Here is a 20,772-nt window from a genome sequence, read left to right as displayed (position 1 = left end):
ATGCACATCCAATGGTGTAATAGATGTGATGATACTTGCAAAGTTCTAGAGTCCCTGTGGGCTGTGATCTATAAGGTGACTCATATGGCCATTTTTGAAACATCTGCCATTTCCCACCCTTCTGGAATGGTATAATGATCTAGAATGTGAGTCAGGGCCATGGCAGTGATGTCACAGAACACATAGAGTCAGAAGTCCTATGGAAGAGAAGGAGGAAAAGCGATGCTGGCAAGGGGTAAGGGCTGAGACAGGGACAAGGTGGTGCTGGGACCTGGGAAGTGGGGCCAGAGGCGGCATGGGAGAGAAGGTCCATGACTTCCCTGGGCTCCCAGCTTCACAGGGCAACATTCCTGACAGCTGTCCTGCTGCTGCTGCAAGTGAAGGGGGTGAAGAGTCTGAAGGGCAGCACCAGCCTGGATGAGGACAGGAGTCAGAGAGAGAAAACAGTCTCTGCAGGTAGGTCGTGGAGAGAGAGGGTGTATGGGGAGCGGGGTGGAAGTAAAGGTACTCTTAGGTTGAATTCAGGCTCTAGCAGCTGATTAAGTTAGGATGAACTGGGAGGTGTTTGGTTTTCATGAGATAACTTACATTCTCTGTCACCCTAAGTATGTAATAATAGCTGCAGATAAAAATATCTGGCTTTAGAAAGACTCTTGGGCCACAGCATGGACTAGCTGCAATTGTCCAAAGCTGCTGAGGAAGTAGAAAGAGTGTTTGCCTAGAGAGGAGAGGTCTTTGCCTTTAAGCCTGAAGATGTGCCTCACTCCCCAAACAGTGTAACACTTTGGAGGAGGGAACCTGTTATGAGGAGTGAAGGTTGTGTGTGTTTGAGATGGAGCTATGGTTGAAGTGAGATCTGAAAAACTTTCTAGTTAGAGTGTTTGCTTTCCAGCCAAGGCCAGTGTTATGACTGGCAATTGGCCCTCACTTGTCTCTCCATCCTTGACCTCCTCCCCATTCTGGTGCCGACCAGGACTGAGATTGGGGGTTGCCTCTCTTTCATGTTCCAGACCTGGGCCAAGAGCAGTTCGAAGAACACTTTGTGGCTTCATCAGTGGGTGAGCTGTGGCAGGTGATGGATATGGCTCAGGAAGAAGACATGATCGCCCAGGCAACAACTATCCGGGACCACCTCTTCGATGTAGCCTTCTGCTTCAACCTGGCCAGCATCATGATTTTTTTATGAGAGACTTTGTGGTGGAGGCAGTAGTCTGGGTCCTGCATGAGGACTTTGAAGTCTACTTCCCCTTCGTGATCGCTTACTGACCTCCTCTCCCAGAGGCCTCCTCAAAATGCACACCCCACTCCCCAGTTTTGAGAAGCACCTGGCCTTGGGTGTAGCAACACAGCGTTCCCAACTCTCGTTGCCACTATCCGATTGCCACCCCAACCCAGAATGTTACGTCCCAGGGCCAAAGACACCAGACCCACACCCTTCTAACTCCTCAGCTTTGTCTGAAACAGCAGCTTAGAGGGAGGAGACAGTGACAATAAAATAGGAATAGCCATAAAATCCTGAAAACAATTGTGAGTGACTTTCTGCAGCTTAAGCTCTCTTCTCTCACTGGTCTGTTGAATTGCCTGGCTTTTCGCCCACTTAGTGACCTTCAGACCCATCAGCTCACCAACTGCTTTTCCAGTGTCCATGAAGCTTTTCTCGCCACTTTTCCCTCTTATCCTTCCTGACTTCTAGGAATAGAACATAGCAGGAAAGAAGTATGAAGAGATGAGCAAATGGTTTGGGGAAATGTCTCTTGGGGTAAATAATTGCTGCGCAAGTGTAAGGAACTGGGGTTAGATCCCCAGAACTCACTTAAAGCTTGATGCAGTCATCACATAAGTAACCTCAGCACTCTACAGTGCGACAGACACAGATGGGAGATAGAGGCAGGAGAGTCCTTGTGAGCTAGCTGGTGGAGCAGCCAGCCTGGTATACACACCGGCATATACACCTGTCTCAAAACAAGGAAGAAGGCAAGGACTGATAGCCAAAGTTGTCCTCTGACTGCCACATATGAGCTGTAGCACACATATAGCCACAGTATATACACACACACACACACACACACACACACACACACACACACACACACTGAAAAAGAGAGAGATAACAAAAGCTAAATACACGCTTTTAATTTTAGAACAACAACAAAAAAGAAAGGCATTTGTTCTGACTTGAAGGATGGGGCCAGGTGTATGCCATGCATGTACATCTCAGTCTCTTTGGCAGTCAAGTTACCAGAGTTTGCAGTGGGCAGAGGGGTTCAGAAGGGTACCATGTGGACAATAAAAATGTTTGGCAAAGGCTGGGGTGTTGCTGAGGGGTCCATGGATTCGAAGGCTGGGAGGGCTGTGAGTGTCCTGAGGGTCTTCTGAGCTCAACTCCCTACACATCACCTGAGGAAAAAGATGGTCAAAGAAGGGTAAGGAGGAGAAAAAGTCTCACAGGGTGACAAGGACAGGTTGGATACAAGGACTAGGAGATCACTATAAAGAACACAGAGAAGAAGGAGCAGGGTGCTCAGGAACCACACGGAGAACTCCTGTGCAAATCATTCAATATGGCACTAGCTGCATAGGAAGAAACTTGGCTGTATGATGCTACCATTTATAAGGGACTAAAGTTGGGTTTATTGGAGTTTTATAAGGGAGTCATTGCCGTGTTGAAGAATTGTGGGCCATGCTGTTGACAGAGCATAAAGTCCTAAAAGGAGTGATACTGGTTTGAAACTAACCCCAGGACTCAGGTCTCTGAGTAGTGTGGTCATATGCCCAGCCTGATGTTGTCTTCTTTTAAAATAGTCTGTATTTCTAAAGTGTGAGAAAAGAAGGGAACAACATGTTTGTCGTATAGAGGGACTTGGAAGTGGAGAGTCTTTTTCTTTGGGGGATAGGGTGGGAAGCCAGCTGTTGAATTTGATTAAAGAAACTGTAATCAACTAAAGGATGGTTCCGAAGGGACAAATGAGAAATGTTAAAAGTAGGGATCCATGACAATGGACTTGTGAGTATGGAACAGGGTAGCATGGGGCAAACATCCCTTTAGCCTTGGGGAGAGGGTCCTGAGCTGATAATGAAGCAAGTGTAGAGAGAAATGGTAGCTGTTCACCTGGGCATAGCTGCGGAAGAAGAGCTGATAAGGGCTGAGGTCCTGGTTGGGCAGGGTCATCTCCCCATGGTGCTCTACTATCCTCTTGCTGTATGCCTAGATATGAGTATGGGAGAGAAATTTCTTTTAGGCTTTAGATCTATAGGCATTCAGAAGTCAGATCCCAGATATATATAATAGCACTCTAACAAGTTCCTAGGCCTTCTTATCTAGCTGTGTACTGATGTACTTGTCTGAGGCAAGAAGAAAGGGTACTTACCAAAAGACCTACAGTTGTTCTAGAAGGTGGGGGATCTACAGGGTAGGAAGGGGGTCCCAAGTTGTCATCTGTTCAGTGGGAATGTGAAGGGCAGAAAGCTATGCAACTATGTTTTCATGAGGGAGAGTAGAAAGAAAACAGAAGAACAGGGACCTTGGCACACCTGAAATGCAATGGCCAGGCCTCCTACATCTCCAGCATTTTCCAGGAGTGTGTGAGAACCATTGAAGGATGACATATTGGGTAAGGGGAAGGCAGCATAATGGTGCTCCAGGCATAGAAGTGCTTCCTGCAGGACATGGGTGTCACAGGCTGGGCAGCCCCCAGGGAGTACTGTTGAAAATGGAAGAAGAGAAGCAATTGGTGAAGATCAGTGGACCATGAGGGATACTGCAGACTGACCTGGCTCCCAGGAACTCTCAGACTGTCCCCGTTGCAGCCTTTGAGTAACCCTCCCCTTCCCCCAGGCCCCTTTGATATTCTCCCTAGTGATCCCTGTGGCCCTGCCTCCCAATGACTCATCACTCACAGAGCTGATAGAAGATATGCAACAGCTTATGGGCCATGATGCTGCCAGCAGCGCCAAAGTTCACGGCTCTAAAGAGAAAAAGTCTCACTGTACTTGCAGAAACCTTCCAAAGTATTTATGCCAATTTTCCAACTCCAAGTCTCATCCATCCTAACAGCTATTAATCCCTCTTGAGATCCCCCACCAAAAGACTCACCTTCAGAGAATGGTCCATACCTGGGGTAGCCAGGGTGGAAGAATGGAGGCTGGAGAAGGCCAGCTGGGAAGACCACCACGTGGTCAGATACTGAATAGTAGGCCTTGACTCCCCAGGGAGATTCCGTCCATCTGTGTGAAGAGTACATGCAAACACAGTTCCGTCATTGACTGTCTTTGCACGGCGCGCACGCAGTCTCTCCCAACCATTGTCATGGGCTTTGTGACTGTTGTCACTGTTCTTAGCCCATCTCTGGGATGCAGTGTCTGTTCTCATACCTGTGGTGGGCAAAAGGCTGCAAGAAGTGCCGAACTTTCCTGCCCTGGAGGGATCGTTCACAGCTCAGGAAAGACTGAAGGAAACTGGGGCCAAGTTGTATCTGGGAATGAGGCAGCAGATCATTTTGATGCACTGACGTGAATACAAATGGATGGAGCTGGGCACATGTCAACCTGAACATGGAAGCCCTGACATACATGCAATCATATTTAAGCAGAAACCACCCTGTGCTACCACCTCACGTTGGTACAAAGTTTACATGCATCATCATGCAGATAAACAGACACATCACAGAATGCATGTGTGTACATGCATGCTTGTGCACATAACAGCCCTAGACAGTTCCAGGTTTTTTGCCTGTAAGATCCTTCTAGCACCAGGGCAAAGAAGAGGCTGGCTCAGAATTGCCCATGGAAAATGGATTCTTTTCAGACTCAGCTGTGTCAGGAAGTCAGAAGCTAAGGACATAAGGACACTAAAAGAAACAAGACTCACATCACTATATTCCTCTTTGACCAGATCTGGCTTCAAGGCCCGTTTGGGGGCCCCCATCTCCACCTGCAGTTTGGTGAGCTGGAAAGAGACACAAAGTTTGTAAGCATCCGGCATTCCCTCAGAAACCCTCAAGAGTCATTACCACTGTCACCCACATATATGCTCTGTGCCCTTTTCTTCTCCTCCATTCCCATTTCTTGATCCAGTGATCAACTATCTCTTAAATAGTCCCCAAATGACCTGTACTCCTGGTCTTACCTTGTTCAGGGCCTCTTTCAGGGTCTTCTCACTTATCCAGGAAAGTTTTTTGAGGCGTAGGATGACAGCATCCTTGATCTCAGCAAATAATTCCATGGCCTATGGTGATGAGGTCAGGAAAAGGAAAACGGTATTAGGACCATTCTGAGCCCTGGTCCTGCTGCAGCCTGTAAAGAGATCTTGGCCCTAAAGAGCCTACTGGGCTCCAGAAGCTGGCAGAGAATGGGAAAGAGCTCACAGGAGGGTCTGTTTCCCAGAGTATGACAAATATCCAGAACCTGAAGGTCTGTGGGTCCACAAAGGCAGTGCCAAGCACATAGAGGGTAATGAGTTGACTGCTCCCCAAAAGGAGCCATAATAACAGTACCTTGCTATTGGTATATCTGAGACTGACGGGTGCTTTCTTTGGGGGACAGACAACTTTCTCAGAAAGCAAAGGGCATGGGAAGCTACTGTTTCTGCCTCTGCTTTCGGGGCCTTTGTGTTCATACTCTCCCACTGAAGACATATTTCCTATCTTCTGCATTCCTTGGCTTCTCGGCAGATTGGAGTCTTTATAGCCATACAGCTGGAACAATACACCTCATTTCTCAAATGCTCACTATTGTTATATACGTTCTTTCTTGATGGAAGGAATTGGGTGACAATATCAGAAATGACTCTGGCTTCAGACAGACTGAGTTCAAATCCTGACTGCTACCTAGAGTCTCCATGACATTAAGCAACTTGTTCAACTACCCTTGGCTCATTTCACTCTCCTATTAAATCAGGAAATAATTTCAATTAAAAAACATTACACATAAAATGCTTGAGTCCCCTTCTCACGGAGTCCCCCACTTATTCAGAAGTTACTCATTTGCCCTCTGTGAGATTACATCATTCTGATCTCATAGTCTATCATGTGTTGTTCAAAACTCCTAGACAAACAGGGAGGAGCCTTAAAGGTCAAGGAGTTTGATCCCCCCCCCCTTTTTTATGGTTGAAGAAACACAATACCAGGAAAGTCCAGTGAGGTGTTCAAGTTAATTCATGTTGTGAATACTTGTGTCCTGTGGCTAAACTGGACTTGCCCAAGAGACTGAGCAGGTCTCTGGGTTCCTTCTCAGTTGAATTTCTTTTCTGCCTGATTCCTGCCTTGCACACCACAGAGAAGGGCACACTCCATAGAATCAGGGCAAGGAGTGGTGAGTGGGAAGGGTGCAGGGCTGCAGACAGGCGAAAGCTCTCACATACAGCGCTTCGGATGCTGGGGCCAAAGGCTTCCCGAACAAACAGAGCTGCCAGGGTAGGCTCAAAGAATTTGCCTGTTTCTTCCACACACTTCATCCATCGTGGGGAGGCTGGCTGCAAAAACATACTGGAGTGAGTGAGACCTGCTCAGGCCTCTGTTTTCATCACATCCCAACACCAATCTTGCGTAGACCTTCATCTCGCAGGATATTCCCTTTGATGGTTTTTTAAAATTTTTATTTCCCAGGAATGGGGAGATGACTCAGGCATTAGAATGCCAACTACACAAATATAAGGACTTGATTCCAGGACCTCAGAACCCACATAAAAAGTGAGGAATGGAGGCTCATGCCTAGGGTGGAAATGATAAAAACAGACTCCTGAAACTGTTTGGTTGCCATCCAGTCTATCTGAATCAATGAAATTTAGGTTCAGTGAGAGATACTACCTCAAAAACTAAAGGTGGAGGTGAATAAAAGAACGATACCGATGTCAACCTTAGGCCTCTATATGCACACACAAGTACATATACAATAACACATGCATGCATACACTACACATGTAGAAGACAATAGCACACACACACACACACACACACACACACACACACACAGAGAGAGAGAGAGAGAGAGAGAGAGAGAGAGAGAGAGAGAGAGAGAGAGAGAGAGAGATTTTCATTTATCATTTTATCTGGCAATACCCACTGTTGCTCAGCAGAAAGAGGCTACCTATCTCACTTAGGACCCATGCTTGTTGTCTATTGGTATGAAAGCAAGGCTCTTGGGAGGTATCTATCTGAGGAGCAAAAGACTCCTGTGGAGGGGAGAAGGAGTATCCAATGTTGAGTTACTCACCTGGGCCCCCACCCACCACAGAAATGGCCCAGGAGTTGCACCATACACTCCTCCCTCCCAGACTCCCATTTCTTTCTTTCTGTTTTTGTTTTGTTTTTTGAGACAGAGTTTCTCTGTGTAGCTTTGCACCTTTCCTGGAACTTGCTTTGGAGACCAGGCTGGCCTCGAACTCACAGAGATTCACCTGCCTCTGCCTCCCGAGTGCTGGGATTAAAGGCATGTGCCACCACCGCCCGGCCCAGACTCCCATTTCTAAACTGTAAACTGAAGAGAGAAACTCCTTTTCTCTACACAACCCATGCCCAGTCTAAAAATGTGTTTATTATATTGCAGAATCCTATAGATCAGTAAACCTGGGCTTTTAGGTGATACACTGTTTACTGCTAGAAGAGGTGAAAGCAAAATGCTAAGTAACAAGAACATCACTCAGACTAGAATCCTAGCTGTCTCTCTAGACAGGGAAGCGTACTACAGTGTTACAGAAAATGTGGAAATAGAGGAGGGAGAAATCTCTGGAATATAAAGGATGGAAGAAATACTTCAAATGCAAGATAATAAACCTCGGTGGGTTCATTTCAGGGCAGTGAAAATTGTTGCATATATCTCCTACAAACCATGAATGATAATAATATAAAGAAATGATAGAAGTCAAGAAAGATCACAAGAGTATGTAAGGACTTCTAGATAAAATTCTCTAATGAATTATTAAATGAATGTTTTTTGAAGGCATGGAAAATAATGCATAACTACTAAAGGCCAGAGTAGGATCACTGAGGACCAAAAATGTCAAAATAATAAAAATATATCTATCTGAAGGGCTCATTAAACGGGGCACAAGACAGAGTAGGAGCTACACAAAGAGATAAGAGCCTTCTAAAAACACAGATAAGGGCCCCCAAATAATATAACAGAGTCCCATATCAGAAGCACAGGACGCAGATGGGCTGCACTAAACTGAAGAGTGAACCTATCAGAAATGAGCAGCACTGCTGAAGAAGGTTGGTCCAGGACTGCTTGGTTACACAAATGCACACATGCATATCTATTAGAATGCCACTTGCTAATTTTCAACATAAATTACTCCAAACGTCAATGAAACCTGTCTGTAAACTAAATTTTTCCTTAAAGATCACTACAATACTGCCCTTAAACACAGTTTCCAGCATTTACCAATGTGAGCTATTAACTTAAATCCAGGTACTTCAGGTAGACCAGATGTACAAACAAAAGCAATGTCTGCTCTACTTTCCTCTCAGATTTAAAGATATTTAAAGATCAGGTGACATAAGTCCTTAAAAGCACACTGTTTATTCTAAATTCCGCTGGAATTCCATTAGCACTACTCTTTAAATTCTATTGCCACTCTGGTGACATTATCTCAATATCAGGAAAGGATCTGGTTAAATCATAAATCATGTCCTAGTAAATGAGATGAAGAAATAGATGTAGAACGATGGTGGTGTAATGTGAGTGGACTCCTGTCTGGTTGAACCATAACCAAACGCCATGAGAATGACTCACAGCTAATTTGACCTTTTCTGACCCGCCTACCTATAATCATAACTGCTCTTTCTCTTGCATTCCTTTTCTTCATTTTATGTTTTGCTTTTCTTCCTAACACCACCCAGCAGAAACAGTTTACTATCTCTCTTTTTCCTGAACTATGAATACCCAAAGGCAGGGATGCTTATCTATTTAGTTCACTGTTACATAACAGGTGCTTAGAGAAGCATTTTTTTTTTAAAAAAAATAATAATTGGTACTCGACAAATATTGTCACATACCCCACATGCCATGAATGGTGGCACACATCTGTAATCCTACAGTGGAAGGGCTGAGGCAGGAGGATTAGAAGTTCTAAGCCATCGTGGTGATGTGGTAAGACCCTGTCTCAAAAAAATTTGAAAAACAACAAAATATCACATAATGAATAGATGAATCTGTAGCTAAATAAAGTCTGACCTAATGCTTTGCTAACAAGATATTAATAGTAGTCTGGATTAAGAAATATCGAGTAAAATTGCAGATGACCCAAGACCCAAGAAAAAAGGTAACTGAAATTACTTGTTTAAACAAAATTTTAAATTGTCTAAATAAATTTGGATGTTAGGCTAAATATAAATAGTTCAGATATGACACTTACTGAGATTTCAAACTAGGAACATACATTAGAATTTCTCATAGGAGTCAGAGGTCTTCAATTAATAACTGTCTGGAACTAAAAATCAAACCCAGAATCTGGTATTGCCCCTGACTCCATGTTACCTCTTAACACAGAAGCCAGGAAATTCCATTGCTTATTTTGAAACATGTTCTTCTAAAATATAAATCAGCTTAAATTCTATAACTGTCTTATTTCATGAAAAGAAAAGCAAGCATCCTGCCAGACCCCCTGCTCTCTGATTTCCACCTCAATGTTATCCTATTTTCGGATCCAGTTCTCAACTACCAAGAGTCAACTTCAGCGGTAGCACTGGGCACAGCCTTGGCTGCAAAGCCCCATTGTTTCTTTTCAGCCAGAAGCATGAGGAGGACCCTACACACTAGACCAATTTTTAACCGGTCTGCTTCATGAATTGCTCCCGTGAGATAAGGCCGGGAAATGTTTTCTTTTCTCTAAACATTGCTTCAGTTCCACTGCTACTAAGGGAGCCTGTTGATATCCAAACCCTCTCCAATCACCCTGTTTTAGGAGCCACCAAAGGTATGCATTGTCCAAACTGTGTTCTTTAGGAGCACAGCTCTGTCTTCTGTGCCACTAGGACAGTCAAGTGCAAGCAACAGAAACTATATGGAACATAACGCCAAATATACTTAGCTGTCTTGCCCTTTATAGAGGAGTCCTAACCCAATGCTGTAGCACCCGCATGTTTCTCAATCTTGCCCATTGTGTTAAAAATATAGTTTCATGCGCCAACCAGATTTGTTTTGGAGCCTGTTTCTTCATTTCAGAGCAACGCAATCTTGGGGAAGTTATTTGTCATTCTCACACCTGTTTCTGAGCTGAGAAATGGGAACTAAAAACCTCAGAGCATTTCTGGGAAGGTTAACTATAATCATCTCTAGTGAGTGGTGTTCACGGATGCCTGACCATAACTTTAAGAGTCAGATGCTATCAACATTATCACTCTGTGTCACTTTTTGTACTGTCCAGAAAGTCGAAGCAGCTTCTCCAAAGTCGTCATATTACTATGTGTTGGCAGAACATGATACATATTTTGCAGTTATATACCCCCAAATGAAAGTATGGTGATTACAGGATCTATAAGCCTTCCACATTCTTTAAGCATGAATCTCTGTGTTGACATGTTTATAACTTCCAAGACATGACCTCATGCCACAGTGCTGGCATTTACAGGAAGCTATTTTTGCCAGGAAGTTTGCATTTGGTGTTATGCTCCACTTCATCTGATCAAGAGATGGGCGTATGATGAATCTGTCCCACACTGAGTGACCATCCTAAAGGAGAATGGTCTAAGGCATTGAAGAAGCAAACTAACCTTGAAGCCGGACAGCCAGAGATGATCTAACTTATTACTATAGTCAGGTTTCCTCAGAGTCAATGATTCATCTCTAAACATAAAATGAACTGGGTGTATTATTATATGCCTTTAATCCCAGCACTTGGGAGACAGAGGCAGGCAAATCTCTATGAGTATGAGGCCAACCTGATCTACAGAGTGAGTTCCAGGACAGCCAGAACTGCATAATAAGACTCTGTCTTTAAAAAATAAATAAATAAATAAAAACATATAATGGTATTTATGTTACCTCATAAAAAACTGAGGATTAAGCCAATAAAGGAAATTATCTAGGCTTTCATAAACCATAAACAATCAACAGCTACATTTCAGTCTCTATGAGAACATTTTCCCTTTAAAATTTTAAGGAGAGAGAGAGAGAGAGAGAGAGAGAGAGAGAGAGAGAGAGAGAGAGACAGAGACAGAGACAGAGAGAGAGAGAGAGAGAGAGAGAGAGAGAGAGAGAGAATACGCATTAATTGTCATGGTGCATGAGTAGAGTTCAGAAGACAACCTCAGGTGCCAATCCCAAATTTTCCACTTTGTTTGAGACTGGGTTTCTTTGTTTTGCCATTATATACACCAGGCTACCAGAACCTGAATGTCCAGGAGTTCTCCTGTCCCCATCCCATCTTGCCACAGAAACACTGGGATTATAGACACCACTACTGCAATTTACATCAAACTGGGTATTTAAACTCACATCCTCACCCTTGAGTGGCAAGCATTTTAGCTACTGAGCCATCTCCCCAGAATTCAGCAAATATTTTGAAGGACTTTTTTGAGGTAGAGAAACAGCCCACAAATTAACAAGAAAAAAAGTTATTTTCCCTCAAGACTGTAAACTGAGACCTTTACTGAGATAAGGATGTATCCAGTGCTCTAGACATCTCCACTTACATTTGAAATGATCTGACATAGGATGTCAAGGAACTCTCTGAGGGCAGATCTGTGTATCTCAGATAACATCTCTAACTGGTTGATTGGTTCTACACACTTCTTAGATACCTTTCTCCTCAGATATGGGAGGATCTGATCAACCAAGTTCATTTGTAACCAAATAAAATAAAATAAAATCTCATTGGATCAGTTATGAACTCTTTGATACACACTTAGAAACCAAACATGGAGTCTTCTAGATGGCTACTGTGTGCCAAATATCATTCATCACAATAAATCTTAAACTTTAGGTCCAGGTCTTCAAACCATAGAGTTTAGGGGTTCAGAAAAACAGCACATTGTTCAAGAGTTATGGCAAAGGAATGGTCCTTCTTTATTTCACTTTTATATTGAAATTCTAATGTTCAGCTAAATGCCACAGAAATAACCAGGTGGTATCTTGATTCTAAAGGTACACTCTGTCTTCCAATCCTGCCTAATTCCACATGGTAGGAATTCTCTTCCTGTGCCTTTTTACCTCTGGAAATATATCAATATTTTCCCCAATATAGAAAGTACATCACCTTCTCTCCTTACCAGGGGTGGTCGCTCTTTCAGTTCCCATAGTTTCTGTCTCAGTTCTCTGCGTGCTTCCCTGAATTTACTGTCCAGGGCTGGGGAAAGGGTATCTACCAGCCCCAAGATCATGTAGCTCTGTATCAGGTCCCTGTGGAGAAAAAATTCTCAACCTAAAACCTAAGCTTCTCAACATGCCCCAATGAAGAACCCCTTCAGGAAATCACCTTGGTATACCAGTATGCAGCCCTGTCCTCTATATTTACAAAGACCAACTGCCATATATACCCAAACACCAAGAATAGTCTTTCTTGATTTGGCTTTGGGGGTGACAGAGGAAGCAAGTTCAGAAGTTGCCTTCTGAAGTTACAAGGAGAGAAGGATTTGATTCATCTATTTCCACAACCAGGAAACCTCAGCTCATTTGAGGATAGATGGCTACGTACAGCAAAGGTGGGGTGTGGCTTGCCTTGGTCCTGCTGGCAGCTCTCTTTTCAGGCACACTTACAAAACTGCAGAAGCCACATGATTGCTGCTTTGCCTCCCCTATAAAGGGTTTCTAGACAATATCACCCCTGAGATGCTGTACAGAAGGGCTTGGGTTTGTGCCTTTCAAAGTCAGGCTTTCAGGCATTACCTATAGTGCAGGAGTTCCTTAAAGGTGGATGTTACGTTCCTGGCAGGACCTCATCTTCTTTACCCCTACATCCTTCATTTCATGTGTCACGTGGTCCTCACACCCCAAAGCCTTACATAATTCTTGGTTTTTATGCTTACTTTTCTACTACCCACTCTACCCTTCTGTGTCCCCCTATGTGGCGGGTGCCTCTCACGCAGGGTGTCCCTGATACCTATGTGTCCTCACTCTCCTTCCAAGCCCAATATCTGTCCAGCTCCACCTGGGCGAACCTGTTTGCCAGCAGCTCCTCTTCTACCAGTTGTGACATGTTTCTCAAGTAGTCTAGGTCACGGACGACAAGGGTCTGGGCGGGACTCAAAGACATCGGTGTGAATATGGCTTGTAAGCAGGACAGCCAGTCGATGGCAGGGGCCATTTCCTTAGAGAAAGGATACAAGGTTGAAGAGAAGGAAAGGACAACAAAAGGCACAGGATGGGGAGGGAGGGGCTGTGCTAGGGGAAGGATTGGAGGATTTCCCCCGTAACTGGAGCTATGGAAGAACGGAAATGAAAGGAAGTAAAGGGCCAGGAAGAAGGTTCAGTGGTCAATGGCACTTGTCACCTAGCCTGACCACTTGAGTTCAGTCTCTCCAGCCCATAGGATGGAAAGGCAAGAATCCACCTCTTGAAAATGGTTATCTGGTTTCCATATTCACACCTTGGCATATTCATGCCCAGCACTCCACATAATAAATAAATAAACACGCACATTTTTTTAAGTAAAGAAATTAAGGGTACAAGGAGGAAGAAGATAAAACAGAGAAAGGTTTTGAGAGACCGTCAAGCACCAAGTCCTCAGGCCCTCAGTTCTAGGCACCTGCAGTTCACCGATAGTAACCACTTGGAAGAGCTTGTCTTGGGCCTGCTGCTGCTCTAGGGGCCTCAGAAACTGGAAGAGGCGCGAAGTAAAGGAGATGAACCAGGCAGCATGCTGTTGCACTTTCTGAGCATCTCCTCCCAGCAAAGTTCCCAGGCGATTCAGGTAAGTCAGCTGTTCCCGCAGGATCTAGAAGACAAGGCAAACTTAGTCTCAGAAGCCAGAAGCAGCCTTTTGCCTGGGGGCAGAGCGGGTGTGTTGTGTGGAATCTTACCTGCGCATAGATTTTCTGTTCCTGCTCTTTCTGGAGAAGAATGTCAAACTCCGGCTGGTCTATCTGGACACAAGAGAGACTGGAGAGAAGTAGGAGCATAGGGGATGGAGAGGGAAGGCGTGGGAAGGCAGGGGAGGTACCGTGGAAGATGGGGAAATGAGAATAAAGAAATGAGAGAGAGGAAAGACTATACAAAGAAAGACGGGGACCATGGGGAAAGTCTAGGCATGCAAACATTGAGCTTCTCAGCAACTGAGGAACACATAGATTTGTTTGCAGGAAGCTACTCTTTGTGCCAGTGTAGATCTAGAGTCAAGGATATGAGACACCCATGTCAGGTGCACTAATTAAGAAGTACTCACATTCAGTAACAAGATGCACATTTTAATACATGCTTTTAAAACAAAATTAATGCAGAAAATCCATCATGAATAAAACATCATAACTTTGCTTATAATGTATTTTTAAAGATAAATTCTCCAATGTTGGGAGCTTGAAGCATGGTTCTACAGCACTTGCTTATCACCGAATTCCATACACTATTTTATTCTATTTGTAAAGTAGAATTATTTTTTGAAGAACCATAATAGTTTTGATCAATTTTGAAAGAAATTATTTTTAGAATTGAAAATTTGATGGTTTGTTCACATAGATTTTGCATTAATTTATATTTTAAAAGTATTCAGATTTATATTGATACTATATGTAGGTGATCTGTTCAACTTTGCATGCCAGTCAAGTGCCCAGGCCCCAATGTTCTTTGATTCACAAACTATTTGTGTCCATGCACTCCTTCCTCTCTTCTAATTTCAATGTCCCACTCCCACTCTGACCTCCATGCTTTTCCTCCATCTTGAAAATAATCTTTTAGTTGACACTTTTATTGCATTTTATATCCAAAGTTTAGAGAGGAAAAAGCATCTTTGCCTATTGTTACAATTTCTTTACTGTCCTCCTGAACTCCAACTACAATCTCTGTCTAATCTTAGAAAAATTTTTGTGACTAGCTGCAAGTTTTCAATGGTGTCTTCCAGTTCTCTACTTTGTATGTGAGAGAATCTCTTGAATTCATAGTTCCTTTCTGTAGTTCCTCCCTTTTGCCTTCTGATCCCACACGTGGTGGTCCATCTTCTACCTCCATGATCCCTTGCACTTTCCCATTCCTCCTGCTTAAGCATCCCATGGGCTCCTCTGCAGTCTATTCCTTCTACCTAAGCTTAGTCAAGAGACTATCCACACTGGAACTGATTTCATGACTCAGTATTTCCTGCATCTCCTCCTTTTATTTTCAACCTTGGAAAATCTCTGGGACCATTAACAATGTGTTGAAACTAACCATGTTCTCATGCTCAGCTCTTATTTTTCGTTTTTGCTGTTATTCACCAAACTCAAATATGTTAAGTTAGAATCCTCAGCTTCTTCAGGTTGCCTCCAAAGCTGATTATTCTTGAGCTCTACACAAATCCATGGTGATATCTGAAAGAATTCAGAAGCTCCTCTTTTTACCATATGCTAATAGTTATTCATTCTTCTTAACAGACTTATCTTAGTCTGATATTTTCATTCACACCCAATCTCCTGGCCAGTCTCTCATTGACCTTGTACAGAAGCCCCGCCACCCCAAATACTTCCTTTAGCTCAGAAGTTTCCTGTAACCCCTTGATGGTGTCTTTTAGTTTCATTCTTCTCTTGAATAATTAGCCATACCCCAAGACTCTGTTGACATACTCCTCTCTAAATCTGTCCTTAACCACTTCAGATCTTAACTAATCCCATCAAACCATAACAGCTAGATGCACAAATCCACATGTTAAAGCAGAATCTTGGAATACCTTATAATGATTGTCATGAATTCTTGAATAATCACCCTGTACAAAACTGTGGGATTCGGTGACAAATATAGACCACTCCAGTGTTTACCACAGCAGTGATAGCTCTGTTATTTATTTATTTACAAACTCAACAAACACCTAGTATGGCCACTAGTTGCTGAGAAGAACTCTAGTTTGTTGAGGCCACACTCGTTCAGAGTAGTCAATGCTAAGAGCATTTAACGGGTGACAGAGGGACTTTACCCAACTAGTGAGTTGGGGAAGACTTACTGAAAGAAGAGGCTCTTAAAGCTAACATCTGAAACATGTAGGAGTTTTCTAGCATTGTTACAGGCAAGAAAGCAGCATATGCAAAGAGAAGAGGAGTATTTTTGGCATTACGTGTGAGTCAGCAGAGCGTAGAGTATAAGGGGGAGACGGAATGCAACGGAAGATAAGCACAGGGGTCAGATCACAAACTTGCAATGCTTTGCTGAAGATTAGGGGCTGTATCTTGATGACTGGGTGATCTATTAAAATGACAAACTCTTAGCTCTTAAATTTAGAAAGGTGCCTTGGGGGAAAATAAAGAGTAAATAAGAGAAAGGCAGTTCTGAAGAACTAATGGAGAGGTCCCACAGAAATTCTTATTTACAATAAAGAAGTCTGAAAGTACTCCACTCTTCTCAGAGCTGGCCCTGCAACACCCTTCCCCAGTCTCACCTAGTCTCACCTGATCCGTGTAGTACTAATTTTCCCTTAAGATAGGGCTGTTCCCTCCTTGGCACATATGTCTTATCTCCCAGCCTGAGATCTCTTTTCGAAGCAATGATAGCCTGGAGGTAGAGACAGGCTCAGGCGCAACTGTGGTGTTGCCAGTTTATCCCTCACCTGGATAACTGGTGTGTGTGGAGGGCTCGGATGAGGTTGCAGATGGGCCCTGAAGAATGGGAAGTGGCCGTACTGACTCATCAGAAGCCTCAGAGTTCGGTTAAAGTCTAAGGAAGTCCAGTTGCCCGAGATGTGCCAGCCTCCAAGCTTGGAAGAAGAGAGACAGAACTGAATTTAGGGACCCATGAGAGCTAGCCCCAAATGTGCTCATCTTTCCTTTTCTCACAGCCACCTGCTCTGGGTTTCTGAGCCCTTTGTTCCCTCTAGGCTTCTACTTCTTTCTCTACCTTCACTCTAAGTCTCAATTCTTCAGGGAGTATTTCCAGTTCCGTCTTCCTCCTAGAACCTGAAATCCCTAAGAAAGAGACCTGCACTCTAGAAAATCATGGCAAGCCCTCAAGCACTCACTGGTCATGTGAATTACTCAGAAACAGTGACATTCCAGTTTTTCTCACCTCTTCAATAATTTGTTGGAGGGGACCTACTCCTTGAGCTTCAATGGCATCTGTGTCCATACAGGAGTTATAAAATTGGAAGGCTTTCTCCTCCCCAGATCCTAGGTGCCAAGACCCTGGGGTCTCTAGAAAGGAAACATGAGGACACTGAATGAGGAGATACTGGTACAGGGACAAACAGGAGATGGGAACTTTATAGGAATGTTCAGGAAACTTGCCCACAGTGATAGAGAAGAGGATCAAGCTTAGGTAAGTGAAGGGAGCTCCCAGTTTTTAACAGCTCAGCTTGACCACAGGATTAGAGCAGGGAGATGGAGTGAAGATGAAAAATGGGGACATAGAGGAAATACAGAAAGGAAAACAAGAAAGAAAAGAGGTGGAAGAAACAAAAAGATGGAGAGTAAGCAGGGTGGGAGTAAAGGAGAATGTTGGGTAGAAGTGGAGGAGCAAGCCAGAGGTTTTGCAGAATTTAGAGCTATCGAGATCACTTGGGACTCAGTTGTCTGCTTGCCCAGAGAGTCTGCCATCCTGTGTCCTCACCCAATAGTCTCCACAGCTGCCTCTTGTTCTCTTCTGAAAGAGTCTGAAAAGAGTCGCTGGTCCCATTGCCCTTTTCACAGACAAAGCGGAAGAAGTCAGTGCAGGGGTCTACACTGCTGTTTCCAGAGGCCAGGTAACGGGCCAGGAGGTCCAAACACACTGGCGTCTCACAATGGCCTGTGAAACAAAAGCTCAGAGCTAGAAACGAAGAGCAAACTGAACAAGGGCTCCCCCAAGGGGCTGGCAAAGGACTTCTAGTGAGGAACAAAGGAGGGGCTGAGTTAAAAAGGAAATTGTCTGCCCGGTGGCCGGCTGTGGTGGGATTCAGGGTGAAAGCATCTAGATTCTCGGGAACCATGAGAGTAGGGGCAAGTACGTCATGGGGCAGGAGTCTCAGGGGTCAGGACCAGAGCATATGAGGGAGGGCTGCCTCGGTCACGGGTGTTTCAGAATCTTCCTTACGAGGACCACAATTCCGGAAGATGTACACCCAGAGCACAGACGAACCAAGGACCAGGCCACCGAGCAGGATAGCTATCAACACCCGTCTGCCTCTTGTCCACTGTCTGCTCCATTCAGTGGGAAGCCCTTCTTCTGGAGAACTCTAGTGGGGGAAACAAACAAGACAAACAAGTTTGGGAGGGACAGAGATGATAAGATGATGAGAGCTGGGGGCGGGGGTTAGTGTTAGTGTCCCTTTGTACAGGGGGTAATTCCGCTTATTCTCTCTAAGATCCCGCTTTCTTTAGACCTCTAGTACACGAGACAGCAATTCTGTGCAAAAAGGAATCAAACAGGGTTTGTAGGACTTTAGAGATAGAAGAGATGACTCCAGGGTCATAGCAGAGGCCACTTACCTCCTGGCTCCAGGGAGGTCCCATTCTACTGTCCTGGCTCAGTTCCATGGGCCCTTCCACACTTCTGTCCTTCTCCTCCTGACGTGAGTGGAGGAGCGAGGGGGAGAGAGAAGCTGGTTTGGAAAAGAAGGACATGTCAAAGACAGGTTTGTCAAGTCACACTGACACGCCCCCTCCCCGAATTTTCATCTCCAGAAAGTCCCCAGAACAAACCTCTTCCCTGGCTGTTCAACTTCCCCACCTCCTTGCCCTCACCACCTGTCTTGCCTTTCCCTTTTTCTATTCTGAAAGCTTCATATTCCCTCCTCTCCAGTGTGTGGTAGGGGACAGGATATTTGCACAAAGCCACCCTAACCCCCACCCTAGGCTCTGGCTCCAGAAGCTGGCTGTTTCTCCAGGACACTTGCCATCTGTCTCTGCTTCTCTCTGGCTCCCAGAATCCTCCCTGGTTCTGCTCCAGGTGCTGTATCTAAAGCCAGCTTACTGGAAATGGCATCCCTTTAGCCCCCACTCCAGTCCCTGCGGCCCTGGAGAAGGGGCACCCCTTCCACTCTATCCCTCTGTCCCCAAATGTGCACTGTTGGCCTCTGGGTGGAGCCTGCTTATCAGAGAGGGAACACTCAGGCCTCCCCTCCTCCTTTATCTCCGCTTTTCAGGGGGGGAAGAGGGAGGCATCTCCACTCAGCAAGCAATCTTGCACTTGGCCTGCTCCTTGTGTTGGGGTCTGTAACTTTGTTCACCCTGTCTCTTTATTTCCAGAGTATCCTTTCCTCCTCTACTTTCTTTCCTGATTGAAATCTCCAGGAGTCTTTCATTCCCGAGGCAAATGCCACTTGCCAGGGAGGCCTCCCAGCCCCAAGCCTGGTCACCACTGTTCCCAAGCATGCTTCACTGCTTTTCCGTGTGAGCCATGGCCCTGCTGGCTGTAGTCAGAGCCACACATTAAAAAGATCGCCCAGCTAGCAGACCCCAATCTGCTAATTATTAGCTCTGTAACAATAAACTAGCCTCTTGTACTCTCAGGAAGGTAAGCAAGTTTTATCATCTGGAAAATGAAGGTTTCTCATGCCCGCCTCCCAGGGTTCCATACTTGCTATAAAAGAATGAAGCCCTTTTGAGTCTCTTTCTTTACTCTGCACTGTATTATGGCGAAGATTTGTCTCTTCATCTCCTTATTGGTTGAAAATATTTTGTGGCAGATATGGTATTTCTCTTCCTTCATAATCTCTCAAGATGTCTCATAAATATGTAGTAGGAATGGATGGAATGTTGAGCCCAAACCCTCCTTCCCACATCACCCTGGGACCTCATCAGCAGTCTCAGCAGCGCAAGCATGTGTCTGTTCCCTGTATCCTCTTCGTAGGTAAAATGTGATGTATTAGGACGGCCAAGATAACGGCATGAAAGGAAAACTTCCTACTTGGATCTTCAGTTTGGAATCATTGGGAGGGACATGGAGGCAGCAGGGTAGCTGTGCAATTTGACAAGCAAAACAAAGCTAGTGTGACGTTTGGGCCATGATGTAGTACCAAGGAAGTCATGAAGAAAGGTTCAGACTTCATGCAATAGAAAGCAAGATATTAGGAACAATGAGTCCATTGGGAAAGGTGTGACAAAATAAAATACTGTTTGAGAAAGTACGATGTGGTGCTGAAGATTTGGACAGACTGAATAAGAAACACAGAGGACAGTGGCAGTGCTGGCAGTGTGCTGTGATGAAGTAAGGTCTGGCCCAGGCTGATGGCAAATGGAAGGAACACACAGAAACCATTCCTGTGTAGGAATATGGTCATGGAATCTGATGTCAGAGTAAGGAGGTTGTAAAAAGGTCACAGACAGACTTCAGTGTGGTCTTAGATGGCTAGGAGAATGGTGAGGTCAGGAAAAGAAATGGAATTTTGGTTAAGGGTGGGAATGAGGATCAAGCTATGGGAAAATTGTTACTTGAGGATGTCAAAAGAGTCTGGGGCCCAGCAGGATGGCTCAGTAGGTAAAGCTCATGTGTGCAAACCTGACAATCTGAATTTAATGCCCAGAATCCATGGCAGAAGGAGAGAAGTGACTCCCAAAGGCTGTCTTCTGTTGGATGGAGAAATAGCTCATTGGTTAGGAGAATGTACTTTTAGAGCCCCTGACTTCAGTTCCCAGCACCCACATGGCTCACAACTCCTGATAACTCCAGCACCAGGGAATCTGACACTTCCTTGTAGCCTCCACAGGCACCTGCACTCACATGCTGGCACACATGCACATATGCACACAC

The 20,772-nt window shown here is 44.6% G+C and overlaps 2 protein-coding genes across 7 annotated transcripts; one reads left to right on the top strand and one right to left on the bottom strand.

The window, feature by feature from the left end:
- Nucleotides 1-1,522, top strand: Llcfc1 (LLLL and CFNLAS motif containing 1). Of its 2 annotated transcripts, none has more exons than XM_028876426.2 (3): nucleotides 1-235; nucleotides 333-456; nucleotides 1,011-1,522. In XM_028876426.2, the coding sequence occupies exons 1-3, from the start codon at nucleotides 200-202 to the stop codon at nucleotides 1,184-1,186; spliced, it is 336 nt and encodes a 111-aa protein (XP_028732259.1). In that variant the 5' UTR covers nucleotides 1-199; the 3' UTR covers nucleotides 1,187-1,522. The 2 variants fall into 2 exon arrangements, with proteins under 2 accessions (XP_028732259.1, XP_037059326.1); XM_037203431.1 differs by having other exon boundaries at nucleotides 154-235; nucleotides 358-456.
- A 591-nt stretch (nucleotides 1,523-2,113) lies between these two features.
- On the bottom strand, nucleotides 2,114-19,099 carry Kel (Kell metallo-endopeptidase (Kell blood group)). Of its 5 annotated transcripts, none has more exons than XM_037203611.1 (19): nucleotides 18,917-19,099; nucleotides 18,510-18,622; nucleotides 18,115-18,256; nucleotides 17,653-17,829; nucleotides 17,113-17,237; nucleotides 16,658-16,804; nucleotides 13,956-14,018; nucleotides 13,682-13,870; nucleotides 13,095-13,243; nucleotides 12,207-12,336; nucleotides 6,359-6,469; nucleotides 5,126-5,224; nucleotides 4,868-4,945; nucleotides 4,372-4,472; nucleotides 4,114-4,224; nucleotides 3,898-3,965; nucleotides 3,532-3,701; nucleotides 3,110-3,205; nucleotides 2,114-2,397 (listed from the first exon to the last, which is right to left on the bottom strand). In XM_037203611.1, the coding sequence occupies exons 2-19, from the start codon at nucleotides 18,555-18,557 to the stop codon at nucleotides 2,236-2,238; spliced, it is 2,166 nt and encodes a 721-aa protein (XP_037059506.1). In that variant the 5' UTR covers nucleotides 18,558-18,622; nucleotides 18,917-19,099; the 3' UTR covers nucleotides 2,114-2,235. The 5 variants fall into 5 exon arrangements, with proteins under 5 accessions (XP_037059506.1, XP_037059507.1, XP_028732301.1 ...); XM_037203612.1 differs by having other exon boundaries at nucleotides 18,160-18,256; XM_028876468.2 differs by lacking the exon at nucleotides 18,917-19,099 and adding an exon at nucleotides 18,723-18,898.
- Between the last annotated feature and the right edge of the window lie 1,673 nt (nucleotides 19,100-20,772).

This window comes from Peromyscus leucopus, chromosome 3, assembly GCF_004664715.2.
Source record: "Peromyscus leucopus breed LL Stock chromosome 3, UCI_PerLeu_2.1, whole genome shotgun sequence".
NCBI classification, from domain to species: Eukaryota; Metazoa; Chordata; class Mammalia; order Rodentia; family Cricetidae; genus Peromyscus; species Peromyscus leucopus.
This window is presented reverse-complemented; position numbering and strand designations above follow the sequence as displayed.

Bases quoted from the DNA above. Each gene is read 5' to 3' on its own strand.
- Llcfc1 (XM_028876426.2), top strand. From the start codon at position 200: ATGGAAGAGAAGGAGGAAAAGCGATGCTGGCAAGGG. The intron at 236-332 runs GTAAGGGCTGAG...CTGGGCTCCCAG, and splicing joins AAAAGCGATGCTGGCAAGGG to CTTCACAGGGCAACATTCCT. The intron at 457-1,010 runs GTAGGTCGTGGA...TTCATGTTCCAG, and splicing joins AGAGAAAACAGTCTCTGCAG to ACCTGGGCCAAGAGCAGTTC.
- Kel (XM_037203611.1), bottom strand. From the start codon at position 18,557: ATGGAACTGAGCCAGGACAGTAGAATGGGACCTCCCTGGAGCCAGGAG. The intron at 12,337-13,094 runs GTTCGCCCAGGT...TTTTCTCCACAG, and splicing joins GAGGAGCTGCTGGCAAACAG to GGACCTGATACAGAGCTACA. The intron at 4,225-4,371 runs GTATGAGAACAG...CTCTTCACACAG, and splicing joins CAGCCTTTTGCCCACCACAG to ATGGACGGAATCTCCCTGGG.